The 22408-nt window shown below is 37.7% G+C and overlaps 1 protein-coding gene across 1 annotated transcript in view; it reads left to right on the forward strand.

Annotated features, from left to right (window-relative positions):
- Positions 1 to 20891, forward strand: part of LOC126162691 (probable imidazolonepropionase) — a 191658-nt gene extending 170767 nt beyond the window's left edge. The window contains exons 8-9 of the mRNA XM_049919344.1: positions 10758 to 10918; positions 20589 to 20891. Of these exons, the coding sequence (XP_049775301.1) occupies positions 10758 to 10918; positions 20589 to 20694 (267 nt within the window). The 3' untranslated portion in view covers positions 20695 to 20891. The remainder of the gene's footprint in view (positions 1 to 10757; positions 10919 to 20588) is intronic.
- The last annotated feature ends 1517 nt before the right edge of the window (positions 20892 to 22408 follow it).

Consider the following 22408-nt stretch of genomic DNA (forward strand, 5'->3'; position numbering starts at 1 on the left):
CATCAGGCATTGTGAAAGCAGTGTTTCTAGGCCAGCCTTATGAACCTTGATCTACCAGTTAACAGTCTGCATATCCGTAGTGGAGATATACTTCACTCTTTTCAGACAGTCCAAGATGTCATTTATTTGTGCTCTGGGGATATATCCTTTTTGTGATTTTGTTCAACCACTGGTAATCAGGTCAGAAATACCACATAACAAGGACCACAGGGGTGGGATAAAAATTCTCTGATGGCTGAATGATCTTTTACAGTATCTTCTCTACTTACTTGTGAATTACTTGTCATCCATTGCACTTTAACCTCTTAATGGTTTTGAGAGGATCATAACAGGCTACATCAGAGGCTGCATGATCATTAACTGCAATAAGAAGACAGCCAAGTTATAAAAATAAAATTAGAGTGACAGTGCTTCTAAAATAGTATGTTAGGGATAGTTGCCCACAGTCACAAGAACAAGATGTTGTGCACTGGAAGTACAAAAATTCACAAAGTTTTCTAAATATCTTAGAAAAGGAAACTGTTATCTCTCATCCAATGAGAAATGAGGGTGATTCCCTGTGAGTGTGGAATTTCTCCAGTAATAAATATTGGGTTCATTTTTACAAGAGGAAAAATGAAGGAAGTGGGACAAATTTTCAGAAGTTCTTATAGCACACACATTAGTGACTGTGGTCCCACCTTTAGTACACACCATTCTTATCACTCAGTGGTTCCCAAATAATGTTTACACATTGGGATGTATCTCCAGCACTGTAGAAATCTTGTCTCATCAACTCTACAACTTTTTCTTTTTCAGATTTATATATTTTGGTTCACTGATTTATTGAAGTGTTAATAATTTTACCACATTAACTGGATTTAAAGCTGAAATCTGAACCAAGGATGTTGCTCAGGTGCTCTCACTGTTATGAAGTACACCTGTGCAAATGCTGTGATGAAGTTCTTTCCAGCAGTTTTTTTGTAGAATCTGGTGTCCAGAGGTTCTGCATAGCACTCTTGTCAAAGCTGTCCTTTCGTTAGTCCAAATGCTCTTGTGTTACCTCTGTAATGTAATTTCTCAGTTCTGCTATTGATCAAAACAGTATGGGGTTTCTTTCATATTCCATCATTCTCAGGCAGTCCCTGACAAAGGGGAAAAAACAGGTAGATAGGTGCTTATGTCAATAGAACAGGAGCACTGGCTTCAATTAAATCTTGTTGAAAAATATGCCTATTTTCCCTTCTAATACTCTTCCATCACATTTCTTCTCATATCTTCTGTAACTTGACTCAGAAATTCAATTTTGGCTGTAGAATTTACAATCATTTTTATTTTTCACAACTTCAGCAATAATCTCAACCATTCATTGTTTCTCCTACTCTGCCTCTTTGTTTTTCTTTCATATGATTTTCTCATTTTTCTGATAAGTTTATAATTACTCAGTTTCCTGAAATTCGAAATATAATGCAATAGAAATACCAGGAAATTATTATTTTTTAATATGAGGGGCTAAATAAATAGCTGGCTAAGATAACACACTTGTTAAAAAAGTTAAGTTGTAAATTGGTGGTTATCTATCATCTTACCCTCTGTCTAGTTTGTTATCTTAGAAGACATTACCATTTTTAATTCAAACAATATTCCAGAAAATTAACTTACCAGAAAACAAAAATTATAGTTCATGAATATTACACAACCTTTTCATGTGTCACTTGGAGGGGCTTTCCTGGGATCCATAAGCCATCAGCCCCTGGTTTGACTTAGATGCATTCATAACTTCTTTTCCATTTGGACTCATGATGAGGCTAGCCTGTTGAAATTTTTTGACTTTCTAAATGCTTTAAATTTTGCATGGTTCTATTCCACATCTGATGCCTTTTCCTCAATGAGCATCAGCTACAAGCTTCTGTTCACATCTAACCTTCTAATAAGTACTGTTGTACTTACATTTTAACAGCTGCCATCCTTCCCATGTCAAACATTCCCTCCCATACATAATGGCATTTGAGGCAATTGTATTTGTTCAGATGCAAACTTTTTACAGCTGTAAACCACCATTCTCATCTCAGCCTTCACTGTATGTAATTACCCCACCATCCTAGTTCAAAAGGAGATTTCCCAAGCTGTCACATCCAGTCCTGGTACCGATGATCCGTCCAAAAAACAACTTAGGTATACACTTCTTGTCACTCCATAATATCTGGCCTCCAATTTTTAATCAGTTATTTCATCAACCCCATGACTACCTAAAATCATGCCCATGTCTTACATTTTACCCACCACACCCAAAATAGCTTTTTTTTGCCCCACCTCCACCCTTGCAATCTTCACAATATCAATATACTGGTCAGACTCTACGCTCTTTCTGCATTTCCCCACCCTATGGCTTCTAGCACTGTGACCAACCATGCTGTAAGGCTTGTCCTGTGCAACATCCTACCACAATGTATACCAGTCCAGTAATTGGAAAAACATGTACTATCAAAGGGAGAGCCACCTGTGAAATGACATGTCATGTACCAGATGTTATGTAATCATTTTTTGGCCTTCTACACTTCTGGAAATGGAAAAAAGAACACATTGACACCGGTGTGTCAGACCCACCATACTTGCTCCGGACACTGCGAGAGGGCTGTACAGGCAATGATCACACGCACGGCACAGCGGACACACCAGGAACCGCGGTGTTGGCCGTCGAATGGCGCTAGCTGCGCAGCATTTGTGCACCGCCGTCAGTGTCAGCCAGTTTGCCGTGGGATACTGAGCTCCATCGCAGTCTTTAACACTGGTAGCATGCCGCGACAGCGTGGACGTGAACCGTATGTGCAGTTGACGGACTTTGACCGAGGGCGTATAGTGGGCATGCGGGAGGCCGGGTGGACGTACCGCCGAATTGCTCAACACGTGGGGCGTGAGGTCTCCACAGTACATCGATGTTGTCGCCAGTGGTCGGCGGAAGGTGCACGTGCCCGTCGACCTGGGACTGGACCGCAGCGACGCACGGATGCACGCCAAGACCGTAGGATCCTACGCAGTGCCGTAGGGGACCGCACCGCCACTTCCCAGCAAATTAGGGACACTGTTGCTCCTGGGGTATCGGCGAGGACCATTCGCAACCGTCTCCATGAAGCTGGGCTACGGTCCCGCACACCGTTAGGCCGTCTTCCGCTCACGCCCCAACATCGTGCAGCCCGCCTCCAGTGGTGTCGCGACAGGCGTGAATGGAGGGACGAATGGAGACGTGTCGTCTTCAGCGATGAGAGTCGCTTCTGCCTTGGTGCCAATGATGGTCGTATGCGTGTTTGGCACCGTGCAGGTGAGCGCCACAATCAGGACTGCATACGACCGAGGCACACAGGGCCAACACCCGGCATCATGGTGTGAGGAGCGATCTCCTACACTGGCCGTACACCACTGGTGATCGTCGAGGGGACACTGAATAGTGCACGGTACATCCAAACCGTCATCGAACCCATCGTTCTACCATTCCTAGACCGGCAAGGGAACTTGCTGTTCCAACAGGACAATGCACGTCCGCATGTATCCCGTGCCACCCAACGTGCTCTAGAAGGTGTAAGTCAACTACCCTGGCCAGCAAGATCTCCGGATCTGTCCCCCATTGAGCATGTTTGGGACTGGATGAAGCGTCGTCTCACGCGGTCTGCACGTCCAGCACGAACGCTGGTCCAACTGAGGCGCCAGGTGGAAATGGCATGGCAAGCCGTTCCACAGGACTACATCCAGCATCTCTACGATCGTCTCCATGGGAGAATAGCAGCCTGCATTGCTGCGAAAGGTGGATATACACTGTACTAGTGCCGACATTGTGCATGCTCTGTTGCCTGTGTCTATGTGCCTGTGGTTCTGTCAGTGTGATCATGTGATGTATCTGACCCCAGGAACGTGTCAATAAAGTTTCCCCTTCCTGGGACAATGAATTCACGGTGTTCTTATTTCAATTTCCAGGAGTGTATATTGATACAACTACTGTCAAGTTATCAGTTAGAATGAATGGCCGTAGACAGAAAGAGTATACTGACAACACACAATACCCTATTCCAGAGCATGCTCTACATCATCACAGTCGAGATCTTGGTGCCTGTTTGATCACACATGCCCTCTGGATTCTCCTTCCTGACACAAGTTTTTCAAAACTCTGCAGGTGGTAACTGGCAATACATCATGTCCTCTCTCTTCTTGCCACCCACCTTGTCTAAATTTAATTAATTTCTGTGGTCTAAGGGTTCATTTTCAGTAACTGTTCCATTTCTTTGCTCCCTTTTAGTTTTCTATATCTTTTTGTGTCTGACCTGTATATGTTTCCTGCCCACTATCACATGTGTCTACAGTATATAATGAATTTACCTTTCTGTTCTTAACTCTTGCATGATGTTTTGTCAGCAATCTCTGTCTTGCTTATTACGTTATCTTCCACCTGTAAGCTTCCCCAACAGTCAGTCTTTCCTTCTCATCCCATCTGGAAAGTCTCCCCAGACCCCCATTTCTTAAACCTTGCCAGCCCTTTCCCTTCATACCTCTTCCTTCTCCTTCAACCCTTCAGCCAGAAAGAACCACTGGTTACGAAGGCTTGCACATATATGTCCAATTATATTATATTAGCTGAGCGCCCGCTGGTACACTCAAATAAACTGTATGATCTGCACAGGCATTTTTTTGTTTTTCTTTAACCGAATTTTTATGTTGTTCGCAAACTGCAACACCTTCTAAACCTAACTAAGGCCATGAAAGCATGGTCTTTTCCAAATGTACTTTTGACCAAAAAGCGATTCTGGAGTCCAAAGTTTTTGTCAGTAACGCCTTTTGCATTCTTGTGGTGATATTGCCACAGAACTTTCATCCCATAACACATATTTCTTTCTATCTAAGTGACAAGCAAAATGTCCATTTCCATAGAATTGGCGTTAAAAAGTTTTTTATACAATAAAGTACTTTCTTAAAAATTCTCATCTTCTGTTTGACCCCCAACAGGGGTTGAATTTCCAAAAACAGTGAAACATGTACTTTTTAAATGTCTAACAGGGAAATTAAATACAAATTTTTATAGATTTAGCTCTGAAAATGTTTTCATAATGAAATAATTTCATAGTTCTTTTCATCCCGTTTCACTCCCTTGTGGGACTGAATTTCCAAAAACACTGAAACACACACTTTTTGTTTTTAACCACAAAGTCAAATACCAATTTTCATAGATGAAGCTTTAAAAATGCTTTAGTAGTTCTTTAATAATAATCTATTTTTAAAAAAAAAAAAAAAACTATTTTACCACCTTACTGTCGAATTTCCAAAAATACTGGTACTGAAACACATATTATTTTATTTCTGCTTGAGAAATCAAATACCAATTTTCACAGTTCTGTTTTTGAAACTGCCTTAATAGTGACATTTTTTCAAAAAGCCTTTCATCCTCTATTTCAACTCCTTATTAGTGTATTTTTGAACGATGCTTTCTAAAATGGTATAGTATAAGATCCACAATCTCTCTAAATTTCAAGCTCGTAACCTTAACTGCTTTAGCTGGTCACAGATGAGTTAGTGAATCAGTCTTTCCCTATTTCAGCCCTTAGTGGTTGAATTTTCAGAAACAGTGACACACTTATTTCTTTCATTTCTAATCGAAAAGCCAAATACTAATTTTCATAGGTTTATCTTTAAAAACACTTTCACAATGTAATATTTTCATAAAGCTTTCCACTCCATATTTCACTCCATTAAGAGCTGAATTTCCAAAAACAGTGACATGTGTATTTTTTTATTTCTAGATAAGAAGCTAAACACAAGTTTATAGACTTAGTTTCAAAAATGCTTGCATAATGAAAAATTTCAACAAAGACTTATGTCCCCTATTTCACCGCCATAGGGGTTGAATTTCCAAAAACAGTGACAGATGTATTTTTTATTCCCTACCAAAATCAAATTTTCATAAATTTAACTTTGAAAGTGTGTTCATTATGAAATATTTCATAAAAAATTTCTGTTCCTATTTCACCCCCTTAGGAGTTGAATTTCATAAAACACTCAAACACATTTTTTTTAAGACCCAAAGGAAGTACAGACATTGTCTGTGAGTGAGCATTGATTGAAATCAATGGCCAAAGTTGAAAATTTTGCCAGATTGGGAGTCAAATCCAGGTCTCCTGCTTACGAGGCATACGTGATGACCATTGTCTCATCTGGACACAGAGACCATTGCAGTTGCATGGACACCTCCAGCCAGACCCAAATTCTCAACTTATCCACACACTACAAATGTAGTGCTCCATGTGCATCATCCTCAGTACTCATGGCATTTCACCATTTCCCATAAGAGTTTGAGCCTAGTGTGCATCCACACTAAAGAGATCGTTAGCCATCTCACATTGCATTTATTGTGGCATCTGTTCCTTTGGACATGTCCAATAAAACAGATTCCACATATATATAATTAAGGCAAGACGGTCAATGATCTCTTCAGTGTGGATGCACACTAACCTCAAACTCTTACAGGAATTGGTGAAATGCCGCGAGTAATGAGGATAATGGGCAAGGGGGACTACATTCATTGTGTGTGGACGAGATGAGAATTTGGCTCTCACCGGAGGCGTGCTAGGGTTGTCTATGCACCTGTGAGGGCCACTGTTTGTGGCTGGCACAGTGGTCAGTGCATCTGCCGAGTAAGCAGGAAACCCAGGTTCAACTCCCAGTCCAGCACCAATTTTCAACTTTCCCCAATGATTTCAATTAATGCTCACTCACAGCCATTGTCAATAATTCCTTTGTACCTTCTTTCATACTGGCTACTGGATCAAAATCATGTTCTTTCAGACATGTCCAAAAGAACAGACACCACATATATACATATGTATTTTTTATTTATAACCAAGAAGTCAAATGCCAATTATGATCGATGTAGCTTTAAAAATATTTTAGAAGTACCATAGAGTCCCATTAATCCGAACTAATTGGCACCGAACCTTGTTCAGATTACCAATTTGTTCGGATTAGCTGAGTTTCTAGAATGAAGTATACCAAGCAGATAAGAGGGTACACCATGGTAACAAATGGGAACAAGTGTGGGAACAATGGCTCAGTCTCACCCCCTGCACTTATTGTTGTGCATTGTTGAGACCTTAGTAGTGTCTGAGGTCAGTGCACTGTCAATTGGCTCACAAAGTGCTTGGTAATGTTAGTTATTGATCGCTGGCACACATAATAGTTGTATTGTATTGTATTCGTCATGAGTAAATGGAAACATACAACGTTAACTCTCAAAGAAAAACTGAATGTTTTGAAGTGGATAGACAATGGTGAGAATGTATCTGAACTGGCAATGGAACAAGCTGTTGGTAAAGCAACAATTTGTGATTGGAAGAAGAACTGAGTGAAGCTTGAACAGTCCTGTGCAATATCTTCAGGAAAAACACTTGAAATTCAGCAGACTTTTGAAACAGTCCCAGTGTGATAAAGTGGATGAAGCTCTGTTCCTTTCGTCTACACAGGAAAGAGAAAGGGGAACTCCTTTGAGTGGAGCTCAAGGAGAAGGCTATTTACCTGAACAAGTTAGTGAATGGTGATTAGTTTTAGTGCAAGTATGGGTTAGTTGGACAGATTCAAAAAACATCATGGGATCCGTCAGCTAACAGTTACTGGAGAGAAGCTTTCTTTTGACCATGATGCAGTGAAGGAATACTTGGGTGAGTTTGAAAAAATGATAAGAGAGGGAAAGTATTCTCCCCAACAAAGTTATAACGCTGAAGAGACTGGCCTTAATTTTAGGGCATTGCCAACAAAAACCCTGGCATCAAAAGCAAAAGACCATGCTCCTGTTTTTAAAATGTACAAAGATTGTGTGAATTTATTAGTATGCAGCAATGCTGCTGCTAATCACAAGCTGCCTTTAATGCTGGTCAGCAAATCTGCTAGACCCAGAGCTTTTAAAAACTGCAACATGAAGTCCCTGCCCATATAATATCGCAACCAGAAAAAAGCATGGATGGAAGGTAAGCTGTTCAAAGAATGGTTTCACATCCAGTTTGTTCCCTCCGTTTGACAGTTTTCTGAGGAAAATCATTTGTCTCCCTGTGCAGTCCTTTTGATTGATAACATGCCATCTCACTCCAGCACTGCGGAATTATGTAATGGAGAAATTGTGACGAAGTTTTTGCCGTCAAATGTTACACCATTTCTACAGCTGATGGACCAGGGCATACTGCAAACATTAAAACTGATTTACAGAAAACAATTTTTAAGAATGCTGATCCAAGATGATAGCATTCCTTTAGTGGACAAAATAAAAACACCAACGTCAAGGATGTTGTTTATTGGGCCACTGAGGCATGGCAGAATGTTTCAGAAAATACTCTGAGAAAATTGTGGAGAAAACTGTGGACATCTCTTGAATTTCAGGACAACCTAATTGAAGATGAAGAGGAAAATCTACTACAAATTATACAGACAATCCCTGAATGTGAAGAAGCTAGCAAATGAGGCAAAGATGACTGGATGACAGCAAATGGGACATGTGTGGAGAACCTTACTGATGCTAAGTTAGTTGCTCCTGTGACTCAAGACCAGGAAGAAGTGGACTGCTGTGACAGAAGTGACAATGAGCCTGAAAGCGACAAAGGAGAGCTGGTGCCACACAGTGACACAGCAGAAGTCCTTGACCTCACACTACATTATTTGGAGCAACAGCTCACTGCTACGCCTGCTGATCTGATGTTCATGAGACGATGGCGCAACAATGCATGGGATAACAGACTGTCTTCCTATGCCAAAAAACAATGACCGAGTTTTTGTAATCTAAAAAGTAGGGATAAAATGTCTGCTGTATTTTAGTAAGTTTGACTGCTTTTCTTTCATTGTTATGCATTGTTTAAACCTAATTTTTTTCTTGCCAATTTTTCTAGTACGTGTTTACTGTACTTGTAAATTAAAATAGTGTGTAAGTACAGCAGTATACCACAAAGTTTTCCGTACTTAGTCTAACATTTTTTATGTTGAGATTAACTGAATGTTCGGATTACCAGGATTCGGATTAGTGGGACTCTGCTGTACTTTAATAATGTTTTAGTTCCAAAAAAACTTTCACACACTATTTCACCCCCATAGGAGTTAAATTTCCAGAAATGCTGAAACACAATTTTTTTTATTTCTGACCAAGAAACCATGCTCCTATTTTTGTAGGTCTGGCTTCACAATTGCCTTAATAGCAACATATTTTCAAAAAACATTTCATCCCCTGTTTCACCTCCTTAGAGGTGGAATTTCAAAAAAAATCTCTTCTTAAACAACTCCTACAGTATAAGATCAACATCCTCTCAAAGTTTCAAGTTTCTAACTTTATTGGTTTAGGTTGGGGGATGATGAGTCAGTGAGCAAATCTGTCAGTCGGGTCCTTGCCCCCCCCTCCCCCCCCCCCCCCCGCCTTTTTTTTCCTCTCCCCCACTTCGTATCACCCATCTTTGGGGTGCATCAGATCAATCAGTTCTTAGATGCTTGTGCTCTCTTTTTCTCCAAATATTTCTTCATTCTATCTGATCTCTTCTTTCTAGTCCGTTGGGATTCATTTGGAGTATGTGTCCATAGAAATCAATCCTCCTTTTCCATATGGTTTCTGAGAGTCTGCCCGACTTTGCATTGAGGGCTTTGTTTCTATAGAAAACTTGTTTGTTATTTTGGAAATTGGGACCCATAATCTTCCTCAAAATTTTCCTCTCCTTGTTTTCCAATTTCTCCATTTGCTCTTTTTTCCCCATGAGTAGTGTCTCTGCTGCATAGAGTGCTTCCAACTTAAATAGTGTGTTATAATGCCTTATTTTGGTGTTCCAAGAGAGGGCTTTCTTAGTGTATGTGTTTTTGCTTTTCTGGAAAGCTAGTTCCATTTTACTCCTTCTTGCTCCTTGCTTCCATTGCTTTCCTTGCCTTTTATGTATAGGTATTTTCAAAAATTGATTATGCCCATTGATATACAAATAAATTAGGTATTTACTTTAAAAATACTTTTGCTTATGAATGGACATCAAAAACTTCGGACCACATGTTGCTGATGGTAAACTAAACAAATGAATTGTTCAGGCTAGCTGCTGTAAGTCTCTTATGACAAATATGCAGTTCTTTCAGACAGCATCATCTTCAGGGGTTGTCAAAATCATAATCTTACTTGACTTTCCTCTAACAGTTCAAATTCCATGCACTGTCATTTCTCATTTGTCTGATTTAGTGGAGACTCAATAGCTTGTTCCACAGCTTTGTCTTTTTTGTACTTGACAGGACTTGGAAATGATCCAGAAGCTTTTAAGCTAGTTTTCTGAGCATTACAATGCTGTGAGTTGAAGAAGAAAAGTTAGTGTTTACCATCCCTTTTACAGCAGCATACACGTCTACCTCTGTTTCACAAAGATAGGGAAGGAAACTGAATTTGCCATTCTTGAAGGTCCCGTCCAGACAAGCGCTTTTCATGGTTTAGGGAAACTGTAACTGAGGTACAGCAAATAGTAGCATATCAAAAAATAGACAAATGTGTAATGGACTTGGGTGCAGGAAAATATCCAATGTTCTCTTTTATATTCTTCTATGACTACATCAGTGTGTTCATCTATAAAGTAATTTCATGACACTTTTCTATCAACATCATATTCATTTCCAGAACCACGTAATTATAGTGCACATCAGAGCCATTGTATCATTTTATGTGTTACTTTAGAGCACCATATAAAGCACCTTTCTACATGCCTGAAGCATATTAATTCTGTTGTTTATTCTTTTAATATGTGTAGCCAATAGTGATGCTATTGGCTTGCATACTCATGCGAATGAGTGTTGAGGAGGCGCTTGTGGCAGCTACATTAAATGCTGCTGCAACATTGGGTCGAGCAGACAGAGTGGGCTCCATTGAAGAAGGGAAAGCAGCAGACTTAGTCATTATTGATGCAAGCAGGTGAGCACATACACAAGTAACAATCATTAAATGTAACATACTTTTTTTAATATACAACAGAGAATATGCACAATGAAAATGTTTGTATTGAGATATTTGTGTTAATATTACCCTGAACGAAACTATGAAAATACCAAGACATGGGTATGGCCCCATCCCATATTTATAGAAAAACTGCTGCAAATGGGAAGAGAACTAAGAAGCTCATGCACATGCCTGAAATTATGGTGGGTATTCTTACATCTCTTGCCTTGTTTGAACCATAAAAAGTATAAAAATTGAATCAAAAATGTTGTTAATTAATCCAGGTTTTATGCAATTACTGCATGTGTATTAGAGATATAAGTCTTCAGTTATTCAAAGCAACTAGTAGAGAAGAGAACCAGTACGAAGTATTTTCACTTAAATTATTTCTCATCGTGCGTTATAAGTTGTGCTTTCTGTTGGCACTGCCACCCTAGCTTAATGATTCCGTCATGCCAAAGCTGCAGAAACGTATATTCTCTTCAAAATTATTTTATTCCACAAAATAATAAACTTCTTAACTAGAACTGCTAATTTCCAAGTGTCTCACACAAGAACAAGAACAGAAACATGTCTGTTTCAGTCCAAAGATATGCTTACAATATCGATATAATTGACATCCTTGACCAAAGAATTACAATTTCATTAATATTTCATGTAAGTGAAAAGAAATACATTCTTCTGTTGATTTTATCTATTTGAACACTTCTGTAAAATAATAACTATGTTTTATAACATCTAAATATTCTTGACTTAACAAGTGAACAAAATTGTGAATTATATTAGAAATAGTTAAGTTTTCCATAAAACAGTTAATTTTATGTCATCATTATGGCTTCATCAATGTACATTTACACCAGTATTATAGAAAATACACAATTTGCAGTATTGATCTATTTGAATTGTGTTAAGAATCATAGTGTATTGGGTTCTCTGATTTTGATTTAAAAAAATAAAATAAAATAGATCTATCAAACAGTTACATTACAATGTACAGGAAGAGTAGTAGATGGTAAAAAGTATGAGCAAACCTGATAACCTAGAAATTCCCCCAACAAAATAACTGTGCAATGTATGGTCACAGTAGCTTGAACAGCCACTCCAGTGTTTGTTGACAATGTGCTTTTCCACATCAGTTGACTCAAAACACTCTTTTACCTGTTTCTTTTATGGGATGCATATCTTCCAGAATGCAAATTTGAAATGTAAGAGTGTCTTCTTAAATTAACAGACAAAAATACATGATTGGATAGACTCCAACTTCCCACTCAGGGAACAGAACACCGTCAACTAATTCTGACTACATAAACACAGGGTTCAGGTGAACAGAATCAACCAGTAATCTGGCTCTAAATCTTATAACAAATGTTTTCAAGTTGGCTTTTGCAGATTTTCTATATTTTAGGTACTAAATGCACATTTATCAATATATGAAATAACAGTTTGCTGTTCAAACTGGTTTCTATGACTATTTCAATATGTTTAATAAAAATAATAAAAGATCTATTGTTTGGAAGGTGGTGTGCATATAAACAACAGAGTTACAAGCTCTTCCTTACTACAAGCAGTAGTGCCACAGGGAACTGTTATATCAGTACTCATGTATGTATTTGTCAGGTGCAGCTAGCATTAGGGCTTTGGCCTAATTGAGTGCACTGAACATAGTTGCACCATGCAAGGCACAATTATAGTCCTGCAACAGTGGTACCAAGTAGTGGTCTGGCACAGTTCTGGTGTTAAATACTCATGGGCACTATGCTCCACACTTATTAACAAAAAGATGTAAGAGGGACTACCAGAGGCCACTTTCTAGTTGGATAATGCCTCCTTTTAGTGACAGCCAGGTAGCTGGGTGCCAAGTACCTAAGTCCATATGATACTGGTGAGCCATCAGTAGTTTTTATATGGTGCCCTGTATTACGTAGCACTTGTTTACAAGTGCGTGATAGTCTAGTCAAAACTGCAGTTTGTGGCAAAAACATAAATCAGAAACAGTGTCCACCAAATAGTTTTAACCTGGTTTCCTGTCACTGATAAACAAGCCCTGTGGTGTTGACAGGCAGTTGGCATCACCAACGTTTGACTGTGCTGGCATTTAGGAAGGACCTTTTTGCAGTACATTTTCAGGGCTGCTCACCAAACTAGCAATGGTACCAGTAAATGGGATGCTCTGCATTACAGGACATAGCATTAGTTGATGGACAGCTTCTTGATCTTCTGCAGTACCACCCACTGTCCCTCTGCGACAACAGCTTGCTGATTTGTGTACTTCATAACTCAACTTTTGACATTAGAGAGTCATTATCAGCATGTGCAACTACTGCTGCTGCTGCTGTTGTACTGCTGCACGGCTCTGTTAATGTGCTAATCTGAGCAGCAGTGGCAGTTTCTTGAATTCTGTCTGCAAGTTCTGTAACCCTATCCAGTGGCATCTCTGTTTGGGATGCTACTATTGCCTTTAATTGTGATGGTAGGCAGCTGCTCCAAATGGTGTGCAGTAAATTATCTGGAATAGTGCTGCTATCCACAAAGCTCCTTAGGTGACAAAGGTACTGTAATGGTTTGCAGTTTCCAATATCCCCCTATGACAGCATCTGATGAATTTTGTCTTCCTGGGAGGATGCTACTCTTCAAATCAATTCTGTCTTGAGCTTGTCATAAGAATTTGCCATCAGTGGCCCAGTTATGACATCCTGTATTTCCACGGTGAAGTGGTGAAGTGGTAATCTAACCAGCTCACTACTACGGCAACCTTTTTTAATCAGCAGTGATGCTGATGCTCAACTTGGGCAAACTGCATTACAGAGTTATGGGGCCTGAGTGGAGTTAAGCACACAGCTAATTTTGATACAGCTGTTTTGTGTGTCATCTTGTGAAATTTTTTCAAAATTTTTGCTACAGCTTAGTCTCGTTGGCTTAAATACCATGTCAGGGTCCCCACTTGTCAAGTACAGCTAGAATTAGGGCTGTCCTACATTCGAATAGCAGGTATTTATTAAACTAACTAGTAGTACTTTAAATATCATTCTCATGCTCTGTGAAAAGTAGAAACCGTGTTTAATAGAATAAACACACTCAACATATACTAGCTCCAAGCAATGAACAGACTAGGTGATGTCATGCTTGAAAGCAGAACCATCCCAGAAGATTAAACATTAGCTCATAACAGGAAATCTCTGTCACTATGTATACATTACAATGAACGAAAAACGAAACACAAGTCAAAGAATAAACTGTCACTGTTACTGCTGCTGCATACAGTGCTGCAGATTGGCACATAATTAAACCTGACAGCAGCGACAAAACACACATAGCAGACAATGATGATCTGATGCTACATATTCAGCACACCTCTACCAACTAATAATAATAATAATAATAATAATAATAATAATAATAATAATAATAAACACACATAGCAGACAATGATGATCTGATGCTACATATTCAGCACACCTCTACCAACTAATAATAATAATAATAATAATAATAATAATAATAACGACTTAGAAGATACAAAAAAAGTGAAAATAGAAGGAAACAAAACCAAACATTCAACACAAACCAAAAGAGATTTTACCAAACAATGGATAACACACACATTAAAATAGACAATCCACCAAACATAACAGACATGGAACACTTCTGGAGCAGCATATGGTCAAACCCAGTACAACATAACAGGCATGCACGGTGGATACAAGCAGAAACAGACACATACAAGATGATTCCACAAATGCCTGAAGTGATAATTTTGCAACATGAAGTCACCCGAGCAATTAATTCTACACACAATTGGAAAGCCCCTGGAAATGATAAAATAGCAAATTACTGGCTAAAGAAGTTCACCTCAACACATTCACATCTAACTAAATTATTTAACAGTTACATTGCAGACCCATACACATTCCCTGATACACTTGCACATGGAATAACCTATCTGAAACCTAAAGATCATAAAGATCAAGCAGACACAGCAAACCCAGCTAAATATCGCCCCATAACATGCCTACCAACAATCTACAAAATATTAACTTCAGTCATCACACAGAAATTAATGACACATACAACACAGAACAAAATTATAAATGAAGAACAAAAAGGCTGCTGCAAAGGAGCACGAGGATGTAAAGAGCAACTGATAATAGATACAGAGGTGACATATCAAGCGAAAACTAAACAAAGGTCCCTACACTACGCATACATTGATTACCAAAAAGCCTTTGATAGTGTACCCCACTCATGGTTACTACAGATTTTGGAAATATACAAAGTAGATCCTAAATTGATACAGTTTCTAAACACAGTAATGAAAAACTGGAAAACCACACTTAATATCCAAACAAATTCTGATAACATCACATCACAGCCAATACAGATTAAGCGTGGAATATACCAAGGAGACTCATTAAGTCCTTTCTGGTTCTGTCTTGCTCTGAACCCACTATCCAACATGCTAAATAATACAAATTATGGATACAATATTACTGGAACATACCCACACAAAATCACACATTTGCTATACATGGATGATCTAAAACTACTGGCAGCAACAAATCAACAACTCAACCAATTACTAAAGATAACAGAAGTATTCAGCAATGATATAAATATGGCTTTTGGAACAGACAAATGTAAGAAAAATAGCATAGTCAAGGGCAAACACACTAAACAAGAAGATTACATATTGGATAACCACAGCGACTGCATAGAAGCGATGGAAAAAACAGGTGCCTATAAATACCTAGGATACAGACAAAAAATAGGAATAGATAATACAAATATTAAAGAAGAACTAAAAGAAAAATATAGACAAAGACTAACAAAAATACTGAAAACAGAATTGACAGCAAGAAACAAGACAAAAGCTATAAATACTTATGCTATACCAGTATTGACCTACTCATTTGGAGTAGTGAAATGGAGTGACACAGACCTAGAAGCACTCAATACACTTACACGATCACAATGCCACAAATATAGAATACATCACATACATTCAGCAACAGAAAGATTCACATTAAGCAGAAAGGAAGGTGGAAGGGGATTTATAGATATAAAAAACCTACATTATGGACAGGTAGACAATTTAAGAAAATTCTTTCTAGAACGAGCAGAAACTAGCAAAATACACAAAGCAATCACTCATATAAATACATCAGCTACACCATTGCAATTTCATAACCACTTCTACAACCCTTTAGATCACATAACATCAACAGATACAAAGAAAGTAAATTGGAAAAAGAAAACACTACATGGCAAGCACCTGTATCATCTAACACAGCCACACATAGATCAAGACGCATCCAACACATGGCTAAGAAAAGGCAATATATACAGTGAGACGGAAGGATTCATGATTGCAATACAGGATCAAACAATAAATACCAGATATTACAGCAAGCATATTATTAAAGATCCCAATACCACAACAGATAAATGCAGACTTTGCAAACAACAAATAGAAACAGTAGATCACATCACAAGCGGATGTACAATACTAGCAAATACCAAATACCCCAGAAGACATGACAATGTAGCAAAAATAATACATCAACAACTTGCCATAAAACATAAACTAATAAAACAACACGTTCCCACATACAAGTACACACCACAAAATGTACTGGAGAATGATGAATACAAATTATACTGGAACAGAACGATTATAACAGATAAAACAACACCACATAACAAACCTGACATCATACTCACCAATAAAAAGAAGAAATTAACACAACTAATTGAAATATCCATACCCAACACAACAAATATACAGAAGAAAACAGGAGAAAAAATTGAAAAATACATCCAACTGGCTGAGGAAGTCAAGGACATGTGGCATCAGAATAAAGTTGACATTATACCAATTATACTATCAACTACAGGAGTCATACCTCACAATATCCACCAGTACATCAATGCAATACAGCTACATCCAAACATATATATACAACTACAAAAATCTGTAATTATTGATACATGTTCAATGACCCGAAAGTTCCTAAATGCAACATAACATATACCGTACAGTTAAAAGGAAGTGACGCTTGATCAAGGTCCGTGTCACTGTCCATTTTTGACCAGACATAACGTCTGAGAATAGAAAGAAATAATAATAATAATGAAATAATTTCCCCATGCACTAGTCACACAGGCATCTGAACACAGAGCAATATAAGACAGTAAAAACTCATGTTTAGCAGAATATGAAAGGTAGCAAGCCAAAATGGAAGGTACAGCTAAATTACTCCTTCACTTCCTCCTCCTCCTCCTCCTCCACCACCACCACCACCACCACCACCACCACAACCACCACCAGCATTACCAAATATACTGGGTGTCCCATTTATCTTGACCATCCTAAATAACTGTTTGTCCAGATGCAAATTATAAAATGTTTCAAGCGAATGTTGTTTAGTCAGCAGGGTGACAACAGTCAGCATGATTGCCTTCTTCGTAGCTTTGTTTTTTTACAAAGATATGAACAATAGTATGACTTTTTTAAATGGCACCATGTATTTTTTATTCGGTAATTCATTTCCTCTCCTAAAGACCTATTCAAGAATGTATCACAGTGTACCGTTCACTGAAACACAACATTATTAATTACATAACACAACATTGACTTTGAGCCCAGTATCACAAACTTGCCCACTTGCTGGAGTTGCCAGAAAACAAATGAAAACCAAGTAAAAACATAACACAAAATTGACTTTGACTCTCCTGTACCACTGCCCATGAGTAGAACATTTAAAGTTGCTCAGAGTGGTGACCCTGGACACCGATACACTGGTGCACTCATTGAATGAAAGAATTATTTACTGCTTCCAGTGTTGCCTGCCGAAGAGAATTACAAGCAAGCACGATAAGTTCCTGCATGTCCTCTGGAGCTGTTGGAATATCACGGCAGACAATATCTTCATTGCATCCCCACAGAATAAAGCCCAGAGGATTTAAATCAGGAGACCTAGCAGGCCAAGTAACTGTTCCTCCTCGACCAATCCATCTGGCAAGATACTTTTGGTTCAGAACACGACGTGCACATGAGGCATTATGTGCTGGGCATCTATCGTGTTGATACCGCATATGCATTCTGGTTCTTAGTGGCACTTCATCCAGAAGAGGAGGAAGAATTCATCTGAGGAAGTTGGCATACGCTGTGCCTTTTAGACTACCATTGATGAAATAAGGCCCAATAATTGTAGAACCCAAGCATCGATGCAGTTTGTAGGAAGGACAGCCTTTACTGTATGCCTACTCTACACAATAGTACTTCAAAGGACTAAATTACTGTACCCATACATAAGAAAAAAGTATTGCAATTACTGTTCTGCTAACTTACATTCCCCATAGATGAGTAGCATTTCTACCTTCTCTTCGTTGGTGTACATTCTACTCACACAACTCTTCAACTGATGATGGTTGATGGAAGATGGATGTACATTCAACTTATGTTTACATTTGTCCTCTGTCAGTGTCAGCACATGGATGTGTTACATTACCCGAGTACCTGCACTAAGTGCTGGGAGCGTCAACATCAGTGTTGTGTTGTGTAATTAATAATGTTGTGTTTCAGTGAATGGTACACTGTGATACATTTTGAATAGATCTTTAGGAGAGTAAATAAATTACCAAATAAAAAATACAGGGTGCCATTTAAAAAAGTCATACTGCTGTTCATATCGTTGTAAAAAAAACAAAGCTACAATGAAGGCAATCATTCTGATTGATGTCCCCCGATGACTAAAGAACATTGGCTTTAAACATTTTATAATTTGCATCTGGACAAAGAGTTATTTAGCATGGTCAAGATAAATGGGACACCCTGTGTACTAATAAAGTGACACAGTGATGTTCTGACACCAACACATGATGCCCAAATAACATCAAGACAGATTCTAGGACCTATTTTGTTTTTGTTCTATGTTAATGATTACCGAACAATATAAATGCTCCATCGATTTTATTTGCAGATGACACATCTGTATTAATTGAAAACCAGGAGCCAGAAAACATCCCTCTCTACATAATAAGCACAATGAACAAACTAGAAACATGGTTCCAACTGAATGGATTAATATTGAACATACCCAAAACCCACATGGTCCAGTTCAGAATAAAACAGTCAAAGCCCCAAGAAATTAAAATAACTCCTAAAAATCAGGATATAGAAGAAGTGGATTCTGTGAAGTTTTTAGGGTTAAACCTATATAAATATTTAAATTGGAATAAACATGTTGACTACCTGTTAAACAAATTATGTAGCTTTGCATTTGCTATGCAAATATTAGCTGGTGCAACAGACATGAATACAAGGAAAATTGCATACTACAGCTACTTTCAATCAGTTGTAAGGTATTGTATTACTTTTTGGAGAAATCCAAGCAATATATTGCACATACTAAAGTTACAGAAAAGAATAATAATGAACATGTGTACTGCCCATCCAAGGACATCATGTTGCCCACTATTTGAAAAACAACAGTTATTAACAGTTCCCTCCTTATACATCTATGATATTATCATCTTTCTACACAGCAATTTAGAGTTATTCGAGAAAAACTGTTTCAATCACACGTATAACACGAGAAACAAAAAAAAAAATTATGCTTCCCACTGATCGCTTAAACCTATATGTGCAGTCTCCTCAGTATGTGGCAATGAAAATTCATAACAAGCTAAAAGGAAAGAATGTTCTGAGGATGAACCTAGAGACACTGAAAACAAAGCTATATGATATACTTGTCAAACGCTGCTACTACACTGTTGAGGAGTTCATGAAGGATGAACTGAACATTTGAGCAGGATAAATTTACTTATAGTTTTGTGTGTAAATGTAGCTGTCCTTCACAAAAGGGAGGAAAGAAAAATAAAAGTTTATATTAATGTTAAAATTCTTTGTACCAATTAGGCCTAAGTTGTGTTATCTATTTTTTTTATGTGTCTCCTGTACGTTAATCATATGATTAGAAATTGTATGTTATGAGACGAATAAAGCACTATTCACTATTCACTGGGATATATGCTTCCTGTTTCGGAACATGCCAGTACCACCCAGAAAACCATATAAATATACTCACAGTACTTTCTAAATTAAATGAAAAACAAGTACAGTCTGACCAGAAAAATTCTGGGTTTGGGGCACAGATGCAGCAATAGAACAGCACAGCATACGTACAAGACATATGTCAAACTAATGTATTCTTTGGACTATGAGGCTATATGCCACACAAACACAGCATAATTACACACTTGTAAACATGATACTATAAGCTACCATTACTAAATTAATATAATAGTGAAGATTTTGGGCGGAGTACAAACAGTGATATGAGTGAAGACTATCACTCATCACATGTATGAATGGTTGAACAACAGACAGAGACATCAAAAAGGACTTGGACGTGACAGCTCAACCTTGAAGAAGAATGCAAGTTCATAAGATGAGTTGTAATGTTTATCTGTTTGTTATGTGCCTATCCACAATGTAATGCTTGCCATACATATTCTTCTCTCATGTAACTGTTTATTAATGAAATGCAAGTTTTATCACAAGAGAATATTACAAACTATCAGCAGTGAGCTGAATACCTCTCCCACCGTGCTTATAACAGCAATTTTTAATTGTTACTGTTTGCAGGTGGGAGCACATCATTTATCAGTTTGGCTGCCATGATAACCTGATAGCATATGTCATCAAGAATGGAAATGTGGTTCACTGCAAGAAGGATGCAATTAATGGATGAAAGTTGCTGCTATTGGCCAATCAGTACATCTGCAAAAATGTTGTTTCCTGCAAATGCTCTTCAAATACCACTATTAAAATATTTAACAGGATATGATGAAGTTTTTCTACACAGTAACAACATTTAAAGAATGGAAATAGAAAAAATTCTAAGTGCCATTTTTTCACAAAATAAATTTCAGTTCTATTGAACTCTCAGTACTCTGTTGTGTATCTCTAGATTTGTTCCAAGTATCAAATTATGTAGAGAATGTTTCAAGTATTCATTACTATGATGTACATGATATTTCTGTCAAGCAGTGCTTCCCTCTGGAGTTTCCAAGTGCTATGTCTCAAGGTCTCCTCCATTTAGCTTGGGATGATATGAAGAGATAACACATGAGTTTTTGGTGAGTGAACACAGCTTTTTGAGTGTGACAGAGATTTTTCAATTATAAATAAAATGAAGAATGGTAAACAAGTTCTTTGTTCTGCAAGATTTACACAAGATTGTTGAGTCAGCTAAGGCTATGGACCCATTCCATGTAATTCCAATACATACAACTGACTGTTTTGATTATAAACACACTGCGGAGACAATGTTGTTAATGCAGATGTGTAAGAACTCCAAATGCAGTATAATCAAAGTGTTCATACTCATCTATCTCAAAAAGCTATCTACAATTCGTACTCTGAAACAAAAGAATGGAAAAATGTCAATGTATTGAAAACAGGAAGGACCATGGCAGATGTATGTCATGCTGTGCTGCATCTGAAAGATGAGCTATGTTTATCAGTTGCAAAACAGAAGGACCTGTTGGCTAAGTTGCAACTTCTTCCTCAACAGCACAAGGAGTTTTATAGCAAACTTTGTAGTATCTAATTCCCAAGACTGGAGTTTTGTGGGAAACAGAAGTCAGTGCTAAGAGTTTTTTTCTGGAATTTCATTATGTTAATTTATTTGAAACAACTCAAGAGAAATGAGAAATGGTTATTGTTCACTACAATCCTACAAGTTACAAAATTACTGCTGTATTTCTGTACTTGTATTGTCACAAATAAAATGCAGTGCCTCTAAATTAATTGCACGTAGAGCAAACACTTCTTGTTTTGAAAGGATACACTGCCATTTGATTGTATATTACTGTATTTTTCTTCTGTACAATCTAGTTTTCAGTTTTTATGACATTATTGAGTACAATGCTAAAAGTTCTTAAACCATTAACATGTCATATCTGTCAAAGTCACCCAAAAACTTCTTTGGGTTGACTTTACCCAGTATGACTGTTAATGGATTAAGAACTTTTAGCATTCTACTTGATAATGATGTAAAAACCGAAATGTAGATTATGGAAGAGTAATACAATAACATATTATCAAATGGTGGTGTATTCTTTCAAAAACTGTAGCTCAGCACCATTGAATACTTTTTTAAAAACTTTCTTATGGACACTTATTGCAGACTTTTTTTTAGTCCAGGATACTAGTAACTGAAGTTATCACTTCCATCTATCTGAATTAATTACAATCATAAGTTGTTCAGATAGATCCCATTTCTTATGTGATATGTGTGGAACACTGTTATGAAAGCTGTGAGAACTGTTTATATTACTATTTAAGATGGACTTTTATCATATTATAGTTAATTTCTTCTTCAGCATAACTGCTATTAAAATCTGCAATATGATTCGACACAACTACTTATTTTTACATAAGCCAGTATTTATCATGGATAA

The sequence above is a fragment of the Schistocerca cancellata genome, chromosome 2 (assembly GCF_023864275.1).
Source record: "Schistocerca cancellata isolate TAMUIC-IGC-003103 chromosome 2, iqSchCanc2.1, whole genome shotgun sequence".
Classification (NCBI taxonomy): domain Eukaryota; kingdom Metazoa; phylum Arthropoda; class Insecta; order Orthoptera; family Acrididae; genus Schistocerca; species Schistocerca cancellata.